This window comes from Melanostigma gelatinosum (assembly GCF_949748355.1).
Source record: "Melanostigma gelatinosum genome assembly, chromosome: 1".
NCBI classification, from domain to species: domain Eukaryota; kingdom Metazoa; phylum Chordata; class Actinopteri; order Perciformes; family Zoarcidae; genus Melanostigma; species Melanostigma gelatinosum.
This window is the reverse complement of record NC_136634.1, coordinates 7,029,960-7,055,278: the sequence shown is the minus strand read 5'-3', so window position 1 is coordinate 7,055,278 and position 25,319 is coordinate 7,029,960. Positions and strand designations below refer to the sequence as shown.

Genomic DNA, 25,319 nt, shown 5'->3' with positions numbered 1-25,319 from the left:
CAGACCAAAGATGAGAAAATGCTTTCGAGGGCATTTAATTAGTCAGTCACACACACACGCGTAAAATCACACACACACAAACAAAATCTTAAAACATGCAAACTCATCAAGGAGCGTTCGGCAAAGAAATCCATGTTGCTGACAACAAAATGGATCTCTGCGACTTCACACAAGCAAAGCTCGTTCATCACACATTCCTTGGCATGAAAGAAAAGAAAAAAATGGCGAGATCGACTTTCATTTTTTGATGAATGAAAAGGAAACTGAGGCAATTTCCTCGGCTTGATAATAAAAGGAGAGAAAATGCAAGAGGTGCATTCAAAATGACCATGCATCACAATTTACAAACACAGCCTTGATCTCTCATCTGTTCATGCACGGCGATACATTTACATCAAGGTTGTCAGTTGATGCTGTGTTCAGTGTCACTGTGTACTTTCTGTGAGTGACAGAGCAGAACTGATAGATGAAGAGTGACTCACGGTGTGTTTTCGGATTTCCTAAATGTGGCAGCACAGTTATAGAACTTGAACTCCCGCGTAGCCAGCTCCACAGTCTCGTTAACAAAAATCCTGACGGCCACGGCCACAAAGTCTGAGGACGCAGCAGAGAGAGGGATAAAATGTGCTTCACTAGCTTTTGGTGGGATATGAGTTTTACACATTTATGAATGGGGACGTGTCATCGGGAATAATTCTGAATATGCAAGACTTTGTTCATGGCAAGACAAAACACAGGAAGGACGACATATTCTGACACACAACACATGATCTTCAAATCATTTTTGACAGAGCATGGCCGCAACGTCCTTGATACCAATTATGTATTAATGCATTCATTTAACCAGACTTAGAGTCTACAGCCATGCTCGTGGCTATGTAAAGCTGTACTTGTGCACACAGGAGCACTTTGAGCTAAATGCTCCCGTCGCCATGCTCACAATGACAATGCTAACAAATGCCAACGTAAATACATTTGCTAATTAGTAAAACGCACAAAGTACAGCTGAGGCTGACGGGAATGTCATTAGTTTTTTAAAAAGGGAACGCCTGCACACTTACTCCGTGCCACAAATGAATGACTAGGTTTCCTAATTGGATCTTGATCAGTTGAGAATGTTTAAAAAATAGAAACTACACCTGTATTCATACATCCCACACGCACCAACCGGCAAATAAGCTCTACGATGCCAGGTGTGGTTTTTCCAAAAAAACAGGATGATAAAACATCCACAAATTACAATTTAACGAAGTACATAGAAAGAGTACACAAAAAACAGTAATACTGAAGCCAAACGTATCACATGTATGTTATTTCTAAACATTAGGTCGTATTCATCACCACATATATCATGAACTTCGTCACCTCTGTTCAAAAATATTGCATAAATTGGAGGGAAACAGCGAAAGAAGAAATCTTGAATTGGGTCGAAACACCCATCTAAAAAAAGTGATTGTTCTCGATAATTAGTCATATTAACAGTCTTTTATAAACCTTCGTGGCATGAAATAAGTGTGCAGTTGTTACCTTTCTTCCTTACTGACTTTGTTTTTCTGATAACCTTGAACCTTTCCTGATATATGTAATCGTCTTTAATGTAATTAGTTTTACAATTCATCCCGTGAGGGACATGGATGTGTGTTTCAGGCATAAACTAAAATAATAAAGCCCATAAAAAAAGACTTTGGAAATGAATACACCTCAATCTTAGTTCAGTGGTGGTGGTTTAGTGGCACAAATTCCAGACAAATACACAATTAATTAAATTACCAAAACCTAAACCTGGAGCGTTTAGAGTCAGGGGACCCTGAGGCTGTTTGCCTGCTTTACCCATTGGCGATAGAACCTTGGTTATTATGGATAACAACAGACATTCGTCTGGACATACCTTGGTCCTCAGGTGTATGTGGTATCAGCGAAGGGCTGGGTAGATCGCAGGAGACCTGACCAGAGTCAGACATGGTGCCTTCACTCTCGAACGACTTAACGGTGCACAGCAAACGGTCAGAAAGCCCAATCACAGGAAGGGAGGGGATGTTGATCTTCACCTGAACACAAAATAAGATACAAAGGATTTGGAAGTGGCTGAAACGGAGTTCTTCACAGAAAGGATTATTGCCTATCACCTGTTTAGCTGAGTAATATCACTTCAATTTAAATTAATTTCGCTGCAGTGTATGATTCTGATCACTGTTTCCTTAGCCCGGAGATTGAGTGGTTGCCGTTTGTGGATATACAAGAGTGAGTCAGAAAGGGAGGGACAAAGTGCAAACTTGAGAGACAAAGTGCACAGGCTGTGAGCACAATCAACCAGGTCGGTTATAATAAGCCCGTTTTGAGTTGCCTGGATGGATCGATAGTGAGGCAGGAAGACCTAGAGCCCAGGGTCTCTGATTCACACTGGAAACAGTTGATTTCTCAGGCAGTGCATGTTTGTGTGACGTGCATGTGAGAGCGATCTGCAGAGCGAGAGAGACAGAAAGAGAAGCAGAGAACAAAGAGAGTGAGTGAGAGGAGAAGCGGCGCAGTACCTTCTGAGTCTTTTTACAAGAAAGGTTCGGGGGATAGAAGGAGACGATCTTGACACACTGCTGCCTGGGGCTCCACAGCCAGCCATTCTTCTCCTCCGCCCGTCGGCACTCAGACCTCCTGGTACACCTTCAGACGAAGGATGAACAACTCCCATCAGCCTCTGCTCCGCAACCCCTCGACGCTTTTACAGTACAAGGTCTCAATAAACAAAGCCTATGGACTCCAACAGATTTTCAATGTGCTTCTGTCAATAACAACCTCATGCCCAGGTGACTTCAAGCTGCGTCCGTGCAGATTTCTAAGATTACGTTTTATGTAGCTAGAAAAAAACACTATATGCCCTCATTGTTATCTGGATTTGGGAAATATGTTAAATAACATTTGACAATGTACAGTATGATTTGATAATAGTATATTGCACAGGAGACAAAAAAGAAAAAATCAATACGTAATCTTGAAGAACAAAAAAAAAGTCTTGTCATTATCAACCGGGTAGAACACAATTCAAAATACAATGTAACAGACGGAGACAATAATTTGCAAACAAACAGGAGCACACAATATAATAAATGAATGTTCATTGAATAGTTTTCAAGAAGTAGAAGTGAAGAGAGAAAAGCAAACAAGTTAAGTAGGGCCGCTACTTATTATTATTTTCATTATCTATTTATCGAATCATTATTTCTTCATCAATCATCTTGTCGATGAAACATCTGAAAACAGAGAAACATGGCCGGCACAGTGTCCTAGAGCTCAAGTTGTTGTCATCAAATGTCTCGCTTTATCTGACTCACGATCGACTGATCAATAAATCTGCTGAACGCTGCAGCTTTAAAGCTTAGCATAGAGCGTGCATTGTTTCTGAATAAGAGTATCAACAACTTCCAGAGGGACACAACTGTTTTTCTGATATTTTTCTCTTTCCTGCTCCCATCTCCGTAAAATACATGATACGTACCGCCCCTTCTACCCTCGAGACCCTGATAAATATAGGCCGATGAGAGTAAATTGCACAGACTGTCTTCGCTGCATGAGGCTGACAAACAGCTTTAATTCCTCACGGCTGCACGGACAACAGGAGATGGAATATAAACACAGAGGGGTGCTAAAAGTGTCTGCAATAAAACACAGAACAAATACCCTGCTGTGTTTTACAGATGGAATTGCATGTGTGGGTGTTCGTGTCGGTCTGTCGCTGTGTGCATGCATTTTTAAGTCTGCGTGTGATCTTCACCTGCCCTCCAGGACACACCAGCCACAGTAAGGGTCCCTCAGTTCCACACATGATTGGCAGTCCTTCTTATGGAGGCACGTCTGAACCGGCACCTTGGTGATCTGGAGCAAAGCAACATGAAACACGATCAAACAATGCACCTTAGGTGAGACACTGCTCGAAATATGGGGCGTTTAAAATCCGGCTCGAAACGATCCTTAGTTTGTTGCAGGTGTGCAGAGTGGAAGTAAAACACGTCCTGTCAAAGCACCGAGACTTCCCGTCTGCTCCCCATGTTAAATTACTGAAACAATTGCCTCTCCCTACATGCCAAATGTGCATTGTACCCAGTGGTGGAAAGCATCCAAGTTCATTTACTTTACATGTGCCTGATAGGATGGCAGATAGGCCAGGTGTGCAGGCAGGATTTGAACTTTAATATAATATAATCTAGCCTCGTTTCAGAGCTCTGAATCACATCTCCCGAGTTGTTTAGTGATTCAAACAGACTGAAAGAGGGGAAAATGAAATTGCTACTCAGTCTTGTTATCAGGTTACATATAGTGCAATCATCTAATAAAATATGAGACGGTGTTATAGATTAAAGTACCCAACAGTATTAGGTTTGTAGACTTGGCTCCACATCAACCCCCTACAACATTAAACTGCTGCTTACACATTACTGCATCTGTAATTAAATTCAAGTATTGTAACATACATAACAATATCACATTCTGAAAGGGACAATTATTTTTGAATCCTAAGGACATTTGCTGATAATACTTTCAATTTTACATTTGGGTATTTCTACTTCACTGAAAAACTACTTCTTGTTCCACTGATCTAACCTCAGTGCCCCCAATGCCCAGACATAAACTATATACAGACTATTTGGCGACCCATTTATCACTTTTATTTAAACTCGCACATGCTCTGCAATATAATCTAATTGTGTGGGAAACACAGCACCATGTATATATCAGATTTATAGCCAAAAACATATCATGAACATATATAATTTATTTATTTTTGTAAATTATTTATTTATTAATTCAAGAACCTCTGTTACTTATTTTCAGTTAAAGCCAGATAGACGGTGTGTGTACAATACTGATGAAATAGATACGCTTCAATTTGAATCAATACAGCTGTCGTACTGGTGTTTAACTCTTTACACATTTAACTGCGGCTCAAAGCATCTTTTTCAAGTCTACTTTGCTCGGTTTTACATGACTACATTGATCGTGTCTTGGGGTCCCAAAGCTGCTAAATGACGGGGTAACCTACATGCCTGAACGCCTCCTGCGTAGACAAGTGTTATATGATCTGTGTTACAAAAGGGCCCTGACATACACACCTTCTTCTCTGTGGTAACATAGAGGTGGCTTTGACTGCGATCAAAGAAAAGGTTCTTGTTGACCTTCTCTCCCATGGGGTCAGCAGGAGCCTGGCTGTATATGTGTCCCACCTCGGTCAGATGTACCTGGATAGAAAACAAAAAGGTAACACCGTCAGACATAAAGGCCCTTATCCTGCTTCCCTCGGGTAAGACTAAATGTTTAAAAGGAGGAAACCAATAAGCTGAGCAGAGAAGAGCACAATTCCACCTTGAAAACCTCCCCCTGGGTGTTCCCCAAGAAGGCGATGGTGTGATCATTCTCCACAGCAACGGCCACAGCGGACAGCAAGCCCGACTTGGCCCAAACCGCAACTGCCTTTAAGGCAAATCCCGGATTGCTGGCCAGAGGGGAAGGCAGAAAGTCGTCACCACACATGACGGTTTCCAAAGTATCTTTCTATAAAAGAAAAGGAAAAACAAAAAGGATGATGAGAGACACTGTAAATGCTTTAATCCAAAGAATATGAGGGGAAATCCCCTGCGCTGTAGGTGCATTTTCAATATGTTTTGTTTAATTGACAATTAATCTGAATATAATTACGTAGAATAAAAAATATTTTTAAAAGCTTGTTTCTCATTTGCAAGTTTGTGGTAACAGTGTCACAGCAGCTTTTTGTTGACACTCATCTAGCAAATAAAAAAAAGATTAATATATGCAAATATATGTTCTGTGTTGCACTACAAGGGACTTCATTGATGGGATATCCCCACATGACGGACAGTGCCCTGCTTCATTTATGGTTGAATGAAAACACAATTGATGTTGCAGCCATTTCTGTTGGAGACACACCTATTTGAGTTCTGAGATCTGTTCTGGTCATATAGACTTAAAATGAGGGTTTTAGACCGTATTAGATATTACAATCTCATTTTTATTAGAAACTACATTTGCTTTGTATTTACATTGCCAGTAGGTTTGTGAAAAATCTGAAAATAAAAGTTTTGATGTGAACTATGAAAGATGACTGTGATTTGCCCACAGCTGCTATATGGTAATATTCTGGATGAGTTGAGGGAATTGAGAAAAGAGACATGGAAGAAGGGAAGATGTGTGCGACAGAAGAAAAGATTTAAAGAGAACAATAAAACAAAAAAGATCTGCAGAACAAAGAAAACTCTGAGACATTAAAGTAAACAGTGACACACCCATGCATTATTAATAACACTAGGGGGATTCTTCAAAACCTATCACAGTCACATCTGTTATTCCAAACACCTCCTTTAAAACTTTAATCAGCTGACACACAAAAGAAGCGCTTACCGAAATTGTTGATGTGCAGTCAGTTTTTGATGAGTAGGGGATTCCCACAGCGGGTAACCCGGCAATTTTCCCCGAGTCGATGTAGCAGGCGCTGATGATGTCCACCAGGCGCTCATTGATGGAGTTGAGTGGGTACATGCAGAGAGCCGAGTCGTTGACGTCGTTGACGTCGTTGACGTCGTCATCGTGACTCGCCACCATGAACAGAACTTTGCTCCATGAGACGACCTTCCCATACAGACCTGATTCAGTCATGGCCCGTGCCAGCTCTTTTCCCGGTGAAGCCACATACGCAGCTTGAACTTTGTTGTATCTGTTATTTTGGCCGCAGTTCAACTGGAGCTCTGTGTGAGAGTAGTAATGTTTGTCATTTTCGCAAAGACGAGACACAAAGGTGACGTTTTTATTATCCGAACCATCAAGTGTCCGCGAAAAGAGGAAATAAACAAAACCATCCTCTTTGAAGGCATAGCGGAAGTCATGCAGGTACTTGGCAGCAAATGGCGTCGTCTGCACCGTAGATGCCTCGATGATGCTCTCGAACACGACCCACTCACGGAAGTCCTGAAGGATTCGTGTGCTGATGAGTTTTGCAGTGTCCAGGCCTCCGAAGCCCTTCCCAACAAGAAACACACTGAAGGTGTGACCATCTTTTGAGTAGTTGGACATGACGCCCACCACGTTCACGTTATCCTCTATGCTAGTCACGTAGGTCCTCTCTCCTTTAATGTCACTGTAATACAGCTGCTGTTCCACGTTGGTCAGGTTGAGGAGGGAGCAGATGCCTCGGTAGCGGCTGCCACAGACGATGAGTGAACCTTTGGTGGGATGGACCAGCAGAAGCTTGTTGAGGTTGGGCATGGGCTTGGTGTCCTGGCAGGCAGAGGCAGGAGGCGTACAGGTCCGGGCGTCATTTTTGGGGCCCGTCTCGGCACGAGCCTGCCGCCGGAGGGACGGCCCCAGTTGGTAGATGGCGTTGACCGCCCCCAGGTAGATTCGACCGGTCTGGGGGTCCTGGACCACATTGTTGATGGAGGTCTCAGAGGTGAATAGGATGGGGATGGTGCTGCTCTCCTCCTGGGCTTGTGAGACTGGCTGGCAGAAGAGAAAGAGGAGGAGGGAGACCCAGCTTGCCATCTCTGGAGAGAAAAGAAAGAGAGGTGTTCCATTATTAATGCAGTTAAATGCACTCGTAAATGTACATCAACTACAAAAACTGCAGTGCAGAGTAGGCGTGTGGTTAACATACAACACTTAACACACACTCAGACATGCAAAGTAATGGTCATGTGGAACAGTCAGATGTCCCACTCACCACGGGTTAAAGGAATAGTTTTGGTAAATACGGTTATTCGTTTTCTTGCAGTTATGTGAGAAATTGGAGTCAGAAGACCTAAACTTGGAGCCTTTTGAGTAAAATCTCAGAGACAAATTTCCTTTAACTTGTCAAAATGAAAACAAAACTATTTACATGTAATTTGGATTTTCTGAACCGTCAAGAGTCTGTGCTAACAGTGTGCAGCTATTTGTGTGAGACTCAACCTGCTGCTCCAGTTCGGAAGGTGTGTTATTTTGGATTGAATTGACTTCGTATCAGAAATGATCGCTGGTGATGAAATACAACTGTTCTGTGTGAGGGTAAAGAACGATTAAAGCAGAGAGCTATCGCAAACCACAACACAACAAAAGCCTATTTAAAAACCATGGATCTGTTCCAACTTCATTTGCACTTCCTTTTTTCTAAGCACTATGTGCTCAGGAAGTACACCGTTTTGTCTCAGGAAACATGATCACACCATATCCCTGTAAAATACAGACAGCACAGCAGCATGTACCGGCTAACAGCAGGTGCCTGAGGAGTCCTTCGCTCACTGCTGTTTGGCCAGGCTGTGGTAAATATGGAACTGCAGGTGGCTTTGACGCAGCTATTGCCCACACAGCGAATGTGTGTTTGCATGTGCTTTCCAGCTCGAATGGTATCCTCCTTCTTATTACACCTGGCCAGTCAAGTCCAAAGGGCACATTTGTAAAACTGAAAAAAAAAACCACACTTCAAAGAGGTTGAGCGCCAAAGTTGTGTTTTCATTATGTTAAAATGCCTTTCCTCTTTGGGGAGACCACTGATTAGACCTTTACCCAGAGGGGAACCTGTTCATTTCACTGGCAACTCCCATCAGCTTTTAAGTGCAGACTACTCGATTTGATGAATTTATATTTCTTCCTATTTATTACCTTAGTCCTTCTCTCCCACAACCAATTTAACTGCTTTAATGTCTTGTGCCCTTTTCAATTCATTGCCTTAAATTTTTCAATTAAAATTTAAATGGTGCAATAAAATCTGTGCTCATTCAGGACACAAATGTGTGTTCAATTTTACAGCTTCAATCATGAGGAAGGGCTGGTTAGGGTCTTGTCAAGATTTTACTAAGAGGAGCAGACAACACTACAGGGGTGGACAAAATAAGAGGAATACCATGTGGACAACAGTTTAAGCTCTGAGGCAACAAACGTCAATTACAAAGACGGATCCGGTGGCTAAGTTGAATGACAATTAAAAACATGTGTCAGCTTTAAGAGGCTCCACAATAACTCACTTTTGTGTTTGAGCTTTCAGGGAAGCGTCACAAAAACTGCATGAACTGCAAAACGCTCTCGCAGCCGGAAAATGTTGACAACACAAACAGACGCAGTGAAGCTGGGTGGTGGGAAATGGCAAAATGTTCACAGAAAGTCAGAAGAAATTGCCTTTAAAATGATCATAGACTTAAATAAACAACTCTGAGGCAATTTTTGAGCAATAACGTTTTCTCTGTAAAAGTGAGCCTCACAAAGCCTTACTTGGGGCGTATTTAGGGCAGGGCTGCCTTTTTGCAATAACGAGACGTTTGAGCTAGAATGCGAGTGGCTTTCTACTGAAGGTAGAAGGACAAAAATCACAGACAAAATATTTTAAGCCACAATAAAGTCAGCGCTTGAATGCACCGCTTGTGATAACTGACATGTGTAATTTCTGGGCTCGGTACAAATGTGTTCCGAGGGTGTGAAATTCGAGGTGTCAGTAACACACACCCACATTTATTGCCTTCCACAATTATACTTTTTAAATTGTAATTATTGTCTTTTTTTCTACCCCTCTCTGTTGTCATATTTCAATTTTCATAGATTACGGTCTCTGAAAAGTGCTGCCGTATAAAAATGCAGATCTTATCATAATTTGTGGTCATTTTATAACATTTCTCGGTCACAACCGTAGTTCACTCCACCAGCCGAGATGCGTTTTCTCATTTTGACAGCCCGCTGATGGTTAAACCGTTTTGACGAGACAGGTTCAGGTAGTCTGACATGCCACATGACCTTTAATGTGCATTTTGTTTCTTCTTTTTGTGGAAACACCTGGCAGGAAAATCTAGCGTTTTGTAACTTCATCAGAAGCTCCTGTACATATAAATTAAACCTATTGTAGTTCTGCGCATCTACAAAATGTCTGTAATTAAAAAACAGCCGTTTTCTTAATTCTACAGTTTGTTTCTGTTTGTACACAACAAGGAAGACCATACTGCCTAAATATTGGCTGTGATTGTAAATAAAGATGGTAATTGAAGCATGACTGCCTGTCTGAATGCACCTCCATTGTGCACCATCTGCCAAAAACGGTAATATCCGTATTTCTATCAATTTTACTCGGCCATGATACAGACCGCACAGAGTCCACAAATAGTGAATTATGTCAACGGCTTCTATGAGGAAAAAAAAGACTTGATTCCTTTGACTTCCAATCAAACATGCTCTGACAAAGCAACTTTCTCAGTTTGTAATGTAAAATGCAAGGACAATGTCTCGGGGCACTCATTTAGGTTTCAGAAAACTCCAGTTCCACTTACATCCATGACTTCAAAGAGTCCTTTTCCTGATCATGCAAATCCTATAGCCAGCCAAAACAAAAATCCCTCAGATGCTTCATTGTGGGTCAGTGCAAACGAAATTCTTAACATATTTCAAAGGGGCCTGTTCTCTCCGAGGACGTCTCCTCCTGTCGCTCTATCACTTTTCATCCTTTTTTCATGGGCTTAATCCTGAACGCTGGAATTAAAGAGGCTTCAAAGAGCTGAGGACAGGCAGATGTCTGGTGGGGGTGACACAGGTGGAATGAGGCCCATTTCTCCACAGACCAGCCCACCTCTCCTTTCTCAACATGTCTCTAAGCTGCTGTGAGAGAACATGGCAAGTGGGCATACCATCCAACACGTGGCCATTCTGAACAAATAAAAAGATGCTAAAATTAGAGGCCGCGTGCTGCATCAGCCTGCAGCTAATGAAGCCTCCAATGGCTTGGGATAAATAATAATGAAACGCATCTTGTGCTAATGATGCTGGCACATCTGAAAAATGTGATCCTGTACAAGACACAATTGATCAATTAAATCTGTCCGACTTCTAGAAATCTCAACTAATTCCTTTTTGTTGAATTTCATTTTCCACTTTAGGAGGTACAGGAAAAGAACAAATGTTTACACAGAATCATTCAACTGAACCGATTATACTGAATCCTCATCGTCGCTGACCAAATCACTAGTTGTAGCGGTGGAGCTCTCCTCACTGGTGACTATAAGCGTTGTTACGGAATGTACGCTACCTCCTCATTAAAAGCTCTTTAAAAGACCGTTGAAAGATATCTGTAATAGTTTGACAACAAACAAGAAAAACTGGATAAACAGTGTTTATTTTGGCCGAGATCTGTGGGCTATTGAACTGAACCCGCTGAAGAACGTTATAAATAGAGATTGCCTCGCGAATGAACTTGAGAGACACGATTAGATTCGGCAACGTGCTTGGTAATTTCCACCCACAGTTTATTTCTATTGTTGAAGGGCAAATAAACGTTAGGAGAAAAAAACTGCAGAGGTTCTGCATGAGCAGGCATGAAAATAGCACCTGAAGGTGTGTCTATTTGTTGGCTTGCTGGTCATTACACACACACTCCTTTTTATGTCATGACAACTTTAGAGCCATCCTCCCTCGACAAGTTAGGACACGTCTGGACAGGAAAAGAAGCTCCCAGCAGAGGAAAATGAAAGATAATTGAAAAATGGCAGGTGTGCACACAGACACACATATTCGTAGGCTTAGGGATACATGTGCATGCACCGATACGTGCACCGGCGCAGCTTGAAGTGCTGACAAGGTAATCCCACTCCGACCACACAGAGACACTCTTCTCTTCAAACAGCCACGCTGTGTTTCTTTGACACAGGGGCACTAAAGCCCAGCATGGCAGTCCACATGCCTCTCGGCCAATTCTCTCGCCACACAACCCCCCCCCCCCCTTTTTCTAGGACAACACCGACCAGGAGGAAGTCTACGAGTGTGCCTGAGCAAAGGAGCAAGAGATCAGGGAGGAGAGAGGGGAAAACAAGAATGTTTGTGTATGCGCGTGTGTGCGCGTAATGATTAGATCACAAACACTTGCGCAACTGCTGACCCGGCAAGTCTTGAACCAGCAGGAGTACCCCACTCACTCATTAAAACAGATACGGAAAGGAAACTGATATAATAAATAACAGACGCCCTACCCCGAAAAACATAATAAGATATCACCCCATACTGCGATCACTCATATTCAGCACTTTCTTTATCGGAGAGCTGGCTTTGACAGATGCCAGGGTATGACATTGATGTGCTGGGGGGGGGGTCTTCACATTGAAGCCGCTTTCAGTATTACACGCTGATAAAAGTGAACCGCTATTAAATTACTTGCATGTCCCCAGAGGCCCTTGGAGCTGGGCGGAGAAGGGGGGGAGCGAGGGGTTAATGCTCCAAAGTGAATCGCACCATGTGTCTCGCAGTGTGTAGGGTTCTGAAAAGGCCTGATAAAGTGTGGGCAATGCAAGATGACAACGTGGGTTAGGAGCCTTACAAGGAGCCGGAAATGAGGGGCGGACCTTCATCCTTCCAGGGAAGGACAGGCGGGAACAAGCGGCATTGTTAGAGATGAAAGATGAAGTGGGAGAGTGTAGAGAAATCTTTCTTTTCTCTGCATGTCTCCCATCTCTCCCATTTGTTTTTTGACACGCAAACGCTCTTGTCCCTTCCTTACAGTCAAATTGTTTCACGAGTTGCAATGGGAGGCTGTTGTGACGACGGCAATCCAATTTCCATATGAACAATTACCCTGCCGTCAGGGTTGGCAGTTCATTTATTTCAATTTGACTGACTGGGAGAACCACGCTCACCAAAGCAGCCAGCACAGCCATTGTATTCATGGCACCAGGCGGGGGATTGATGGGCCAGGTTCATTTCAGTGGGCTCCAGCTGCTGTGGCCTAAATATGCTAACACCTTCTCGTGTTGGCCCGTGACCCAAGGAGTGTGTGAATCACACTTTGTTCTGCTAATAGACCGCGGCCCACGTGTGTGTGTGTGTGTCCCAATTCTCACGCCTGTGTGCTTGTGTTCCTCCTGTGTGTCTACCTGCCCTCTTGTGTACGTTTGTCTGTCTTGATGCACGACCAAGAGACACGGGTGCGAGCGTAACCTGCACACACCCACTCCATCTTTTTAGGCACGGCACTTTTGCTCATTAGGACCGATAGGCTGCCTCTGTGTCTGTTTACCGCTCCGTCACCATTTTCAAGGCTCCTGCTATCTCCCCTCCGCCAGCTGGACACTTGAGCAATGAGAGCACAAAAACACACACAAGCTACACATTTAAATGTGCACATGTATGCAGGGACTTGTCATACCGTCCTCAGCAGCCGACCTCGATGTCTCTTGTAATCTCTCAATCTCTGTTCGTCTCTCAAACAAACACACAAACGCAACCTCTCCATGTCTGGGCAGCAGCAGCTTGGGCTAATCTCCCGATGCTAACTGGCCTTTCCCGCCCCCAGCTGGATGTTGCAGCTCTCCAGCGGGACAGAGTGACGGTTTGCTGTGTGGACACAGCTGGCGGATGTGGGGAACCTGATTAAACGGCCTGGCCTGGCGGAGAAGAGCTACTTTCAGGAGCCAACGGCTTCTCCGACAACGCCGCCACATCTAGACGGTTGTTAATACACACAAACAGTTGTAGGGGCATGCATGCATACACAAGCTCACTAATCAACTCGACTCACTCACAGATGCACATCTGAGAGCCAATACTGTCGCTGCCCACATCCATAACTAGGGTGGCAAATAAAGGTTGATTTCCAGATCAATTAATCTGCAGATGTTTTTTATGAATTGATTCTGTGAAATGTCAGAAAACCACAGAAAAAAACTCAAATGAGGTCCTCAACTAGAGTCTAAACCCCAAATTACTACATTTAACATCAATATAAAACTGCAAATCTGAACTGAATCTGGCACAAGTTTGACATGTATTGCTTGACAAATTACTTAAATTTTCTGTCTTTCAAGTAATCGCCTTATCGTTTCAGAAACTAATTTTCCTTGTGACACATTGCTTGACGGCTGCAGGGAATTTCTTTTTTTCTCTCGCTCCTGTCAGAGATCAGACTCTTTAAAGAACAGGTAATGAGTCCGTGTCTTGCTCAAGGGCACTTCAGCAGGTTTGCTCACACACAGACACTTAAATCCCGGCTTCCTCTGGTCGGAGGGCAGCTGCTCTCATCCGTACAGCACCCTGAGGCGATCCTGTGTGCCCAAAAAGGCACTCACCCTCCACGTACATACAACATTGCAACACACATGCAGCTAGAATTAAGAAGTCAGGCAGGCAGACTGACTGCTGGGAAGGAATCCATTACACACCTTATTGGTTATAATGATTTCACTTCTCTAGCATGAACGTCAATGAGCCATGAAGGTATCTTGTAATGTGGTTTCGTCTCAGTGCCCGGCTTCAGTTTGGTTTCAAGGAGAATGCAGATCTTATGGTGACTGATTGCTCGCCTCTTAGAAGAATTCACATGAAAACTCTGTAACGGAGGACAAGGAGAACCAATGTGTGTTTATAGGAGCTTCGGTCTTAAAGGACTAGTTTTGGGAAACATGCCTATTTGCTTTCTGTCCAATAGTGAGATGAGAAGATTGATATCAGTCCCATGTTTGTGTGGTAGATGCAGAGGTGGCGCTGGGACGTGTTTAGCCCAGCTTAAAATAAGCACTGGAAGCAGAGAGAGGCAGCGAGCCTGGATCTGTCCTATGTGAAAATATACAGCATCCAACACCTTCCAAAGCTCAGTAATCAACACTTTGCATCTCACTAGTTTAATCACTGAAAAAAAACCTGACATATTATCTGGTTTACAATGGGTCTATCCATCTGTCACGTAGTTCTCTGCAGCGTTTTTGACTGTCGTGTGGGTTGCCAGACACGGCTGGTGGACATAGGTGTGGTCTCTGGACATGCTACCATACCTGGTAACCTCACTGTGACCATGAAATGAGTTAGTGGTTACTGTATACATGCAGCAGGTTAGTAATCAGTTGTCTTTCCTACAAGAGATGATGTACTCTGCTGGCAAATACTTTGTGTTAGTTTCAGTTTCAGTCTGACATTGGATGGAATTACTTCACTTCTAATTGTTACATAACTTTCTCTGTGCGAATTAGAGCGTTAACCTCGGGAAAGAAGGCAGGCGGGATGACGAGATGATCGAGAGACAGAAAGACGTTACCAGCTGAGTCTCCATAGTTCCTTTGTGCAGGCTGGCAGGTGCCTGTCACTTGTCAAGATGAGTCAGAGTGCGGATAGCGACTGAGCACTGTAATGGTGGCGGCATCAGTGTTTGCTGACGCCCAGAAAGATTTCAGCTTTTGGTAATGACTAACCGCTATCAGGTAATAGCCCAAAGATTAGCCAGCTCTCCTCGGCATATGGAGAAAAGGTCACGTTTAGAGCTTAAAAGGTAATGGCTAAATTAGCTGCAAAAAATACCTCATAAAATGAAATAGCTTCCAGCGAGAAGGAGTACTTTCCGCTGGCCGTGCAGAAGGAAATAAACTTGGCTACTTTTGAATTGGTCGGACGACGAAAACGAATCACAGGAAGGGTAGAGTCTGATAAAACATGTATGCCTCGACACAAAACCTCAGCTCATAACACAAGAGCACCTTCTCACTTCCTCCTCCTCTCACAGTAATTAATGAAAATCCACATTTGCTTGGACCTCCAACACTTCTCCTTAGTGCCATACACTTCGAACAAATGTTCTTGATGCCATTGAAACCACTCCAATACACTCATCCCTCCATCCGCCGACCCTGCAATCTTCATCCATCATCCATCAGTGTTTCAGTAGCCAGAGGGGAGAGAGCTGCTAAGCAGGGCCTGACTAATGGCTAAACAAACAGCATTATCAGGCCTCGGTGGCCGAACGCTGAGCTACAGGAGCCGCAGAGCAGCTGAGGCTCTTTAATACTTAATCCCCGCTACCCTGCTCTGCTAGCGGCTGCTCAAAACTAAACTAGGATGGGCAGTGCTGAAGGTCAACTAATGAGGGAATAAGCACAGCAACATCAGAGAGGAGGTTTTTAGGTAAAGAGGACCGTCATGCATACATGCACAATCACTTGAGTCAAAAGCTGAGTGGAGAATAGACTGTATTATGAGGGGCTGGACAGAAGTGTGGCCCACTCGTCTTGGCCAATTCCCTCTCTAAAAAAAAAAAAAACGGCTCAGGGAGAAGTTAATGAGCCTGTTACAGCCCCACAGTTCCCCTGATAAGACCGCTGATTACGCCACATGTTCGGGCAAGAGGACTGTGCGAATGTGTTTGCACACACACTTTTGCATTTGTGTGTCAGTCACCTGACCCAAAGTGGTCATCTGCTATTCGTACGTCCACAAGTCAGGGATGCACATTTTCCGACAATCACACTTTCACACCAATCATCTCTCGACGCGCAGTCGATGCCTCTCACACTCACTCGCTCGCCTACATTCACAGACTAAGTCACACCAGTGATCACATTCATCAGGCACACACACACACACACACACACACACACTTGATTGAGTGTGTGTGAGTGAGCAAGCCACTCAATGAGAGTGGGTGATTAGGCCCTCGGAGAGTAGGCCTGACCTTTCCCTCCACATCAAGTCCTCCCTGTGCATGTGTGTTTTTATGAGTCAGTGTCTGTAAGCTCTCGGGCCCGCACCACTTCACATCAAATGTCATCGACTTAAATGAGACGGCCAGACAGACAGAGTGATGGAGGAGGGGAAAAGAGGGGAAAGGGGAGATAGAAGGAGGGCTGTATGGGATGAGAGAAAGGAAGAACTGTGAGAAAGAGGAATATTTTTACAGAAGGCCCTAGGGCTGGGCGATAAATCGATTTAATCGATTAATTCGAATGTGTGCTTTAAGGCGATGTGTTTTATTGAAAATCGAGAAAATCGCCCCCACCCCTTTTTCCCGTAGTAGAGTGCGCGCGCATTGTTTACAAACTAAAACAATGGCGGCCAGCAGCTTCACTGCTGCCGCCGCCACCTCACAAAAACAACCCAGCATTTTGGAGACATTCACCAACTGTACTCCGCATGAGAAGAAGAGTGCCCGGTGGAAAGCCATCACGGATGCAGTCGCGATGTATATCGCAAAAGATATGGTGCCCATATACACCGTGGAAAAGCCGGGGTTTATTCACCGTCTCAAAGCTTTGGACCCCAGGTACGTGCTACCAAGCCGTAAACATTTTTCTGACGTTGCCTTGCCTCGGCTGTACAATAGTACACGCCAAAGGATCTCTGCGGAGCTGGAGGGGATGTCATTCTACTCCGCAACAACTGACCTGTGGTCCAGCAGGTTGACCCAGACACCGATCCACTTGACTGGTGGAAGCGTCACCAACTTAACTTTCCAAGGCTAAGTACTTTAGCAAAGAAATACCTCTCTGTGCCAGCTACAAGTGCCCCCTCTGAGAGGCTTTTCAGTGTGTGGGGGGGCATTGTTACATGCCACCGTGCATGCCTGAAGCCAGAGGTAGTAGACAGGCTTGTCTTCCTGGCAAAAAATATTTAGAAAAAACATGCACTACTGTTTAATACTGTTGGTTATGTTGTGAATGCACTTGATTTTGTTTACATGCACTTATTTACTGTGCAAAATATGTTATGTTGATGTTAGATCAGATGTTGCACTTTTGAAAATGTGAATGGTAAAGGGTCATATACATTTTATTTCATGCTGTGTTTGTATCAGTGTATTCAGTTAGAAAAGCTTACTGTAAAAAGTTACATTTGCACAGTTGTTTACAATGGAAGGCTACTATTTAATGCCATTTAATGTTATGTTTAATTAGGGCCCGAGCACCGACGTAGTCGGAGCGGAGGACCTATTGAAACCGCTATGTTTATTATTATTAGGGCCCGAGCACCGACGTAGTCGGAGCGGAGGACCTATTGAATTTCGAATGTTTATTATTATTAGGGCCCGAGCACCGACGTAGTCGGAGCGGAGGACCTATTGAATTTCGAATGTTTATTAGGGCCCGAGCACCGACGTAGTCGGAGCGGAGGACCTATTGAATTTCGAATGTTTATTATTATTATTATTATTTTTAGTGTTTCGTCGCAAAAAGGAGGTGCTTGGGATATTGGGAATGTTGTGAAATTTGGCGCGCAAGCCAGAATTTGCGAAAATTGCAGTCTGATTGGGGTGTCCAGCTGCGGTATGAAATATTGGCGCGCTAGCGCCCCCTATTGAGTAGCCCCAACATCAGGTTTCACCCAGCTGTATGAAATTTGGTCGGTATGTGGAACGTGATGAGACGCACAAAAAATCCTCTTGGAAGTTTTCTCTAAACCAAACAGGAAGTCGGCCATTTTTACTTGTGTGACGTTTTTTGACCGTTTCAAGGCGTCATACTTTAACGAACTCCTCCCAGAGATTTGACCCGATTGACTTCAGATTCGGCTAGTCTGCTCTTGAGACCTTGGCAGTGAAAAGTTACTCAAAGATCAAAAAGTTATCGAACTATGTGGCCGTGGCGTGGCGTCAAAGAAACACCATTCGCCACGAAACAGGAAGTTGTTGTAACTCGGCCGTACATTGTCGAATCTGCTCAAAATCTCTCATATGTCATAACATCCTGACCCGGAACACATCTATATGATAATTTTGAATCAAACTGATAGCGCCACCTAGTGGCAACCGGAAGTTGTACGCTGCGTACTTTGACATCCTGCTCCTCACAGATTCATCAGATCCCTCTCAAATCTTGTCAAACAAGCCTTAAGACCTTGATAATGCTTCATTGTGAAGATTGTAAGAAGTTACTGAAGGGCGGCGACGTGGCGGCTCGGCGAATTTCGATCCTTCGCCATGAACGAATAAACTGATGTATCTCGACTCCACATCATCAGATCTTTACCTGATTTCACATGCTTGATTAGACTCCAGGCCTGAAGACATATGCAGGCCAATTTTGAATCATAGTCATAGCGCCACCTACTGGTAACAGGAAGTTAAAGTCTTTATACTTTGGCTTGTTTCTCTTAGTAGGTAAATCAACTCAATATCAAATTTGTTCCACACAAATACAAGAAGTTCATAATGCCAGATCATGAAGCTTTTGATGTTTCGTCGAACGCCGTTGCCGTGGCGATGCAGTCTTCGCCGTTAACAACGAAGGTCATTTTGAGAGGCTAAATATGCTCGAAACATAAGCAAACTTGGCAAGTAGATTACAAGGCCGAAATGTAGTTAGGGAATATGATTTTATTGGTTCAGAGTGGCAAATCGGCTCAATAGCGCCCCCTACAAAATTTCAACGAAGCAGCCCTCGCAGTACGTTTTGACCTAGATGTATGAAATGTGGTAGGAACATGTATCACATATGGACTTCAATAAAAGTCTCTTGGGGCTATGCTCTAAACCCAACCGGAAGTCAATAACTTTGCATTTCTTCTGAATTTCTAGTGTCATTGTTGTCATTTCCAGGCGCTGCACTTTAACGAACTCCTCCTAGGGAATTAATCAGATCAACTTCAAATTTGGTCAGTACAGTCTAAAGACCTTTGTGATGAAAAGTTACTCAAAGCTTGTTGTTTCGTGAAAAACTGTTACCGTGGCGACGCATTCTTCGCCGTTAACAACGAAGGTCATTTTGAGAGGCTAAAAATGCTCGAAACATAAGCAAACTTGGCAAGTAGATTACAAGGCCGAAATGTAGTTAGGGAATATGATTTTATTGGTTCAGAGTGGCAAATCGGCTCAATAGCGCCCCCTACAAAATTTCGACGAAGCAGCCCTCGCAGTACGTTTGACCTAGATGTATGAAATTTGGTGGGAACATGTATCACATATGGACTTAAATAAAAGTTTATTGGGGCCATGCTCTAAACCTGCATGCAGTGTCTGACGGTCACAGAACTAAATGGCAGCATCAGCCAGAGTCCTCGCGCCGTCCGACGGTCGCGGACGTTCTCGGCCGCGCAGGCCGGAGTCCCGCCGGCACCCCGACGTGCATATTGCGAGGGCCCGCCCATCGCTGCTCGCAGCTTTAATTATTATTATTCTTATTATTTTATGTGTTTCGTCGCAAAAAGGAGGTGCTTGGGATATTGGGAAGTTTGTGAAATTTGGCAAGCAAGCCAGAATTTGCGAAAATTGCAGTCTGATTGGGGTGCCCAGCTGCGGTATGAAATATTGGCTCGCTAGCGCCCCCTATTGAGTAGCCCCAACATCAGGTTTCACCCAGCTGTATGAAAGTTGGTAGGTATGTGGAACGTGATGAGACGCACAAAAAATCCTCTTGGCCGTTTTCTCTAAACCAAACAGGAAGTCGGCCATTTTTGCTTTTATGACGTTTTTTGACCGTTTCAAGGCGTCATACTTTAACGAACTCCTCCCAGAGATTTGACCCGATTGACTTCAGATTCGGCTAGTCTGCTCTTGAGACCTTGGCAGTGAAAAGTTACTCAAAGATCAAAAAGTTATCGAACTATGTGGCCGTGGCGTGGCGTCAAAGAAACACCATTCGCCACGAAACAGGAAGTTGTTGTAACTCGGCCGTACATTGTCGAATCTGCTCAAAATCTCTGATATGTCATAACATCCTGACCCGGAACACATCTATATGATAATTTTGAATCAAACTGATAGCGCCACCTAGTGGCAACCGGAAGTTGTACGCTGCGTACTTTGACATCCTGCTCCTCACAGATTAATCAGATCCCTCTCAAATGTTGTCAAACAAGCCTTAAGACCTTGATAATGCTTCGTTGTGAAGATTGCAAGAAGTTACTGAAGGGCGGCGACGTGGCGGCTCGGCGAATGTGGATCCTTCGCCATGAACGAATAAACTGATGTATCTCGACTCCACATCATCAGATCTTTACCAGATTACACATGCTTGATTAGACTCCAGGCCTGAAGACATCTGCAGGCCAATTTTGAATCATAGTCATAGCGCCACCTACTGGTAACAGGAAGTTAAAGTCTTGATACTTTGGCTTGTTTCTCTTAGCAGGTAAATCAAATCAATATCAAATTTGTTCCACACAAATACAAGAAGTTCATAATGCCAGATCATGAAGCTTTTGATGTTTCATCGAACGCCGTTGCCGTGGCGATGCAGTCTTCGCCGTTAACAACGAAGGTCATTTTGAGAGGCTACAAATGCTCGAAACATAAGCAAACTTGGCGTACACATTTAAAGCCCAACATGTAGTTGTATAATATGATTTTATTGGTTCAGAGTGGCAAATCGGCTCAATAGCGCCCCCTACAAAATTTCAACGAAGCAGCCCTCGCAGTACGTTTGACCTAGATGTATGAAATGTGGTAGGAACATGTATCGCATATGGACTTCAATAAAAGTCTCTTGGGCCTATGCTCTAAACCCAACCGGAAGTCAGCCATTTTGCATTTTTTATGAATTTCTCATGTCGTTTTTGTCATTTCCAGGCGCTGCACTTTAACGAACTCCTCCTAGGGAATTCATCAGATCAACTTCAAATTTGGTCGGTACAGTCTAAAGACCTTTGTGATGAAAAGTTACTCAAAGCTTGTTGTTTCGTGAAAAGCTGTTGCCGTGGCGACGGAATTTCGATCCTTCGCCATAAACGAATAAACTGATGTAACTCGACTCCACATCATCAGATCTTTACCAGATTTCACGTGTTTGATTAGACTCCAGGCCTGAAGACATATGCAGGCCAATTTTGAATCATAGTCATAGCGCCACCTACTGGTAACAGGAAGTTAAAGTCTTGATACTTTGGCTTGTTTCTCTTAGTAGGTAAATCAAATCAATATCAAATTTGTTCCACACAAATAGTTCATAATGCCAGATCATGAAGCTTTTGATGTTTCGTCGAACGCCGTTGCCGTGGCGATGCAGTCTTCGCCGTTAACAACGAAGGTCATTTTGAGAGGCTAAAAATGCTCGAAACATAAGCAAACTTGGCAAGTAGATTACAAGGCCGAAATGTAGTTAGGGAATATGATTTGATTGGTTCAGAGTGGCAAATCGGCTCAATAGCGCCCCCTGCAAAATTCCGACGAAGCAGCCCTCGCAGTACGTTTGACCTAGATGTATGAAATGTGGTAGGAACATGTATCACATATGGACGTAAATAAAAGTATGTTGGGGCCATGCTCTGAACCTGCATGCAGTGTCTGACGGTCACGGAACTGAATGACAGCATCAACCAGAGTCCTCGCGCTGTCCGACGGTCGCGGACGTTCTCGGCCGCGCAGGCCAGAGTCCCGCCGTGCATGCACCCCGACGTGCATATTGCGAGGGCCCGCTCATCGCTGCTCGCAGCTTTAATTATTCTTATTATTTTATGTGTTTCGTCGCAAAAAGGAGGTGCTTGGGATATTGGGAATGTTGTGAAATTTGGCACGCAAGCCAGAATTTGCGAAAATTGCAGTCTGATTGGGGTGTCCAGCTGCAGTATGAAATATTGGCTCGCTAGCGCCCCCTATTGAGTAGCCCCGACATCAGGATTCACCCAGCTGTATGAAAGTTGGTAGTTATGTGGAACGTGATGAGACGCACCAAAAATCCTCTTGGCCGTTTTCTCTAAACCAAACAGGAAGTCGGCCATTTTTGCTTTTATGACGTTTTTTGACCGTTTCAAGGCGTCATACTTTAACGAACTCCTCCCAGAGATTTGACCCGATTGACTTCAGATTCGGCGAGTCTGCTCTTGAGACCTTGACAGTGAAAAGTTACTCAAAGATCAAAAAGTTATCGAACTATGTGGCCGTGGCGTGGCGTCAAAGAAACACCATTCGCCACGAAACAGGAAGTTGTTGTAACTCGGCCGTACATTGTCGAATCTGCTCAAAGTCTCTCATATGTCATAACATCCTGACCCGGAACACATCTGTATGATAATTTTGAATCAAACTGATAGCGCCACCTAGTGGCAACCGGAAGTTGTACGCTGCGTACTTTGACATCCTGCTCCTAACAGATTAATCAGATCCCTCTCAAATGTTGTCATACAAGCCTTAAGACCTTGATAATGCTTCATTGTGAAAATTGTAAGAAGTTACTGAAGGGCGGCGACGTGGCGGCTCGGCGAATTTCGATCCTTCGCCATGAACGAATAAACTGATGTATCTCGACTCCACATCATCAGATCTTTACCAGATTTCACATGCTTGATTAGACTCCAGGCCTGAAGACATCTGCAGGCCAATTTCGAATCATAGTCATAGCGCCACCTACTGGTAACAGGAAGTTAAAGTCTTTATACTTTGGCTTGTTTCTCTTAGTAGGTAAATCAAATCAATATCAAATTTGTTCCACACAAATACAAGAAGTTCATAATGCCAGATCATGAAGCTTTTGATGTTTCGTCGAACGCCGTTGCCGTGGCGATGCAGTCTTCGCCGTGAACAACGAAGGTCATTTTGAGAGGCTAAAAATGCTCGAAACATAAGCAAACTTGGCAAGTAGATTACAAGGCCGAAATGTAGTTACAGAATCTGATTTTATTGGTTCAGAGTGGCAAATCGGCTCAATAGCGCCCCCTACAAAATTTCGACGAAGCAGCCCTCGCAGTACGTTTGACCTAGATGTATGAAATGTGGTAGGAACATGTATCGCATATGGACTTCAATAAAAGTCTCTTGGGGCTATGCTCTAAACCCAACCGGAAGTCACCTACTTTGCATTTCTTCTGAATTTCTAGTGTCGTTTTTGTCATTTCCAGCCGCTGCACTTTAACGAACTCCTCCTAGGGAATTAATCAGATCAACTTCAAATGTGGTCGGTACAGTCTAAAGACCTTTGTGATGAAAACTTACTCAAAGGTTGTTGTTTCGTGAAAAGCTGTTGCCGTGGCGACGGAATTTCGATCCTTCGCCATAAACGAATAAACTGATGTAACTCGACTCCACATCATCAGATCTTTACCAGATTTCACGTGTTTGATTAGACTCCAGGCCTGAAGACATATGCAGGCCAATTTTGAATCATAGTCATAGCGCCACCTACTGGTAACAGGAAGTTAAAGTCTTGATACTATGGCTTGTTTCTCTTAGTAGGTAAATCAAATCAATATCAAATTTGTTCCACACAAATAGTTCATAATGCCAGATCATGAAGCTTTTGATGTTTCGTCGAACGCCGTTGCCGTGGCGATGCAGTCTTCGCCGTTAACAACGAAGGTCATTTTGAGAGGCTAAAAATGCTCGAAACATAAGCAAACTTGGCATACACATTTAAAGCCCAAAATGTAGTTGTATAATATGATTTTATTGGTTCAGAGTGGCAAATCGGCTCAATAGCGCCCCCTACAAAATTTCAACGAAGCAGCCCTCGCAGTACGTTTCACCTAGATGTATGAAATTTGGTAGGAACATGTATCACATATGGACTTAAATAAAAGTATATTGGGGCCATGCTCTGAACCTGCATGCAGTGTCTGACGGTCACGGAACTGAATGACAGCATCAACCAGAGTCCTCGCGCCGTCCGACGGTCGCGGACGTTCTCGGCCACGCAGGCCGGAGTCCCGCCGGCACCCCGACGTGCATGCACCCCGACGTGCATATAGCGAGGGCCCGCCCATCGCTGCTCGCAGCTTTAATTATTCTTATTATTTTATGTGTTTCGTCGCAAAAAGGAGGTGCTTGGGATATTGGGAAGTTTGTGAAATTTGGCACGCAAGCCAGAATTTGCGAAAATTGCAGTCTGATTGGGGTGTCCAGCTGCGGTATGAAATATTGGCTCGCTAGCGCCCCCTATTGAGTAGCCCCGACATCAGGTTTCACCCAGCTGTATGAAAGTTGGTAGGTATGTGGAACGTGATGAGACGCACAAAAAATCCTCTTGGACGTTTTCTCTAAACCAAACAGGAAGTCGGCCATTTTTACTTTTATGACGTTTTTTGACCGTTTCAAGGCGTCATACTTTAACGAACTCCTCCCAGAGATTTAACCCGATTGACTTCAGATTCGGCTAGTCTGCTCTTGAGACCTTGGTAGTGAAAAGTTACTCAAAGATCAAAAAGTTATCGAACTATGTGGCCGTGGCGTGGCGTCAAAGAAACACCATTCGCCACGAAACAGGAAGTTGTTGTAACTCGGCCGTACATTGTCGAATCTGCTCAAAATCTCTCATATGTCATAACATCCTGACCCGGAACACATCTATATGATAATTGTGAATCAAACTGATAGCGCCACCTAGTGGCAACCGGAAGTTGTACGCTGCGTACTTTGACATCCTGCTCCTCACAGATTCATCAGATCCCTCTCAAATCTTGTCAAACAAGCCTTAAGACCTTGATAATGCTTCATTGTGAAGATTGTAAGAAGTTACTGAAGGGCGGCGACGTGGCGGCTCGGCGAATTTCGATCCTTCGCCATGAACGAATAAACTGATGTAACTCGACTCCACATCATTAGATCTTTACCAGATTTCACGTGTTTGATTAGACTCCAGGCCTGAAGACATCTGCAGGCCAATTTTGAATCATAGTCATAGCGCCACCTACTGGTAACA

General features: G+C 44.0%; 1 protein-coding gene across 2 annotated transcripts in view; it reads right to left on the bottom strand.

Annotated features, from left to right (window-relative positions):
- Positions 1-25,319, bottom strand: part of plxnb2b (plexin b2b) — a 92,137-nt gene that overhangs the window by 26,946 nt on the left and 39,872 nt on the right. For both annotated transcript variants that reach the window (XM_079275261.1, XM_079275262.1), the window contains exons 2-8: positions 6,406-7,544; positions 5,353-5,541; positions 5,103-5,228; positions 3,767-3,867; positions 2,532-2,658; positions 1,889-2,048; positions 483-594 (exon numbers count right to left, since the gene is read on the bottom strand). In XM_079275261.1, coding sequence (XP_079131387.1) covers positions 483-594; positions 1,889-2,048; positions 2,532-2,658; positions 3,767-3,867; positions 5,103-5,228; positions 5,353-5,541; positions 6,406-7,542 — 1,952 coding nt within the window. In that variant the 5' untranslated portion in view covers positions 7,543-7,544. The remainder of the gene's footprint in view (positions 1-482; positions 595-1,888; positions 2,049-2,531; positions 2,659-3,766; positions 3,868-5,102; positions 5,229-5,352; positions 5,542-6,405; positions 7,545-25,319) is intronic.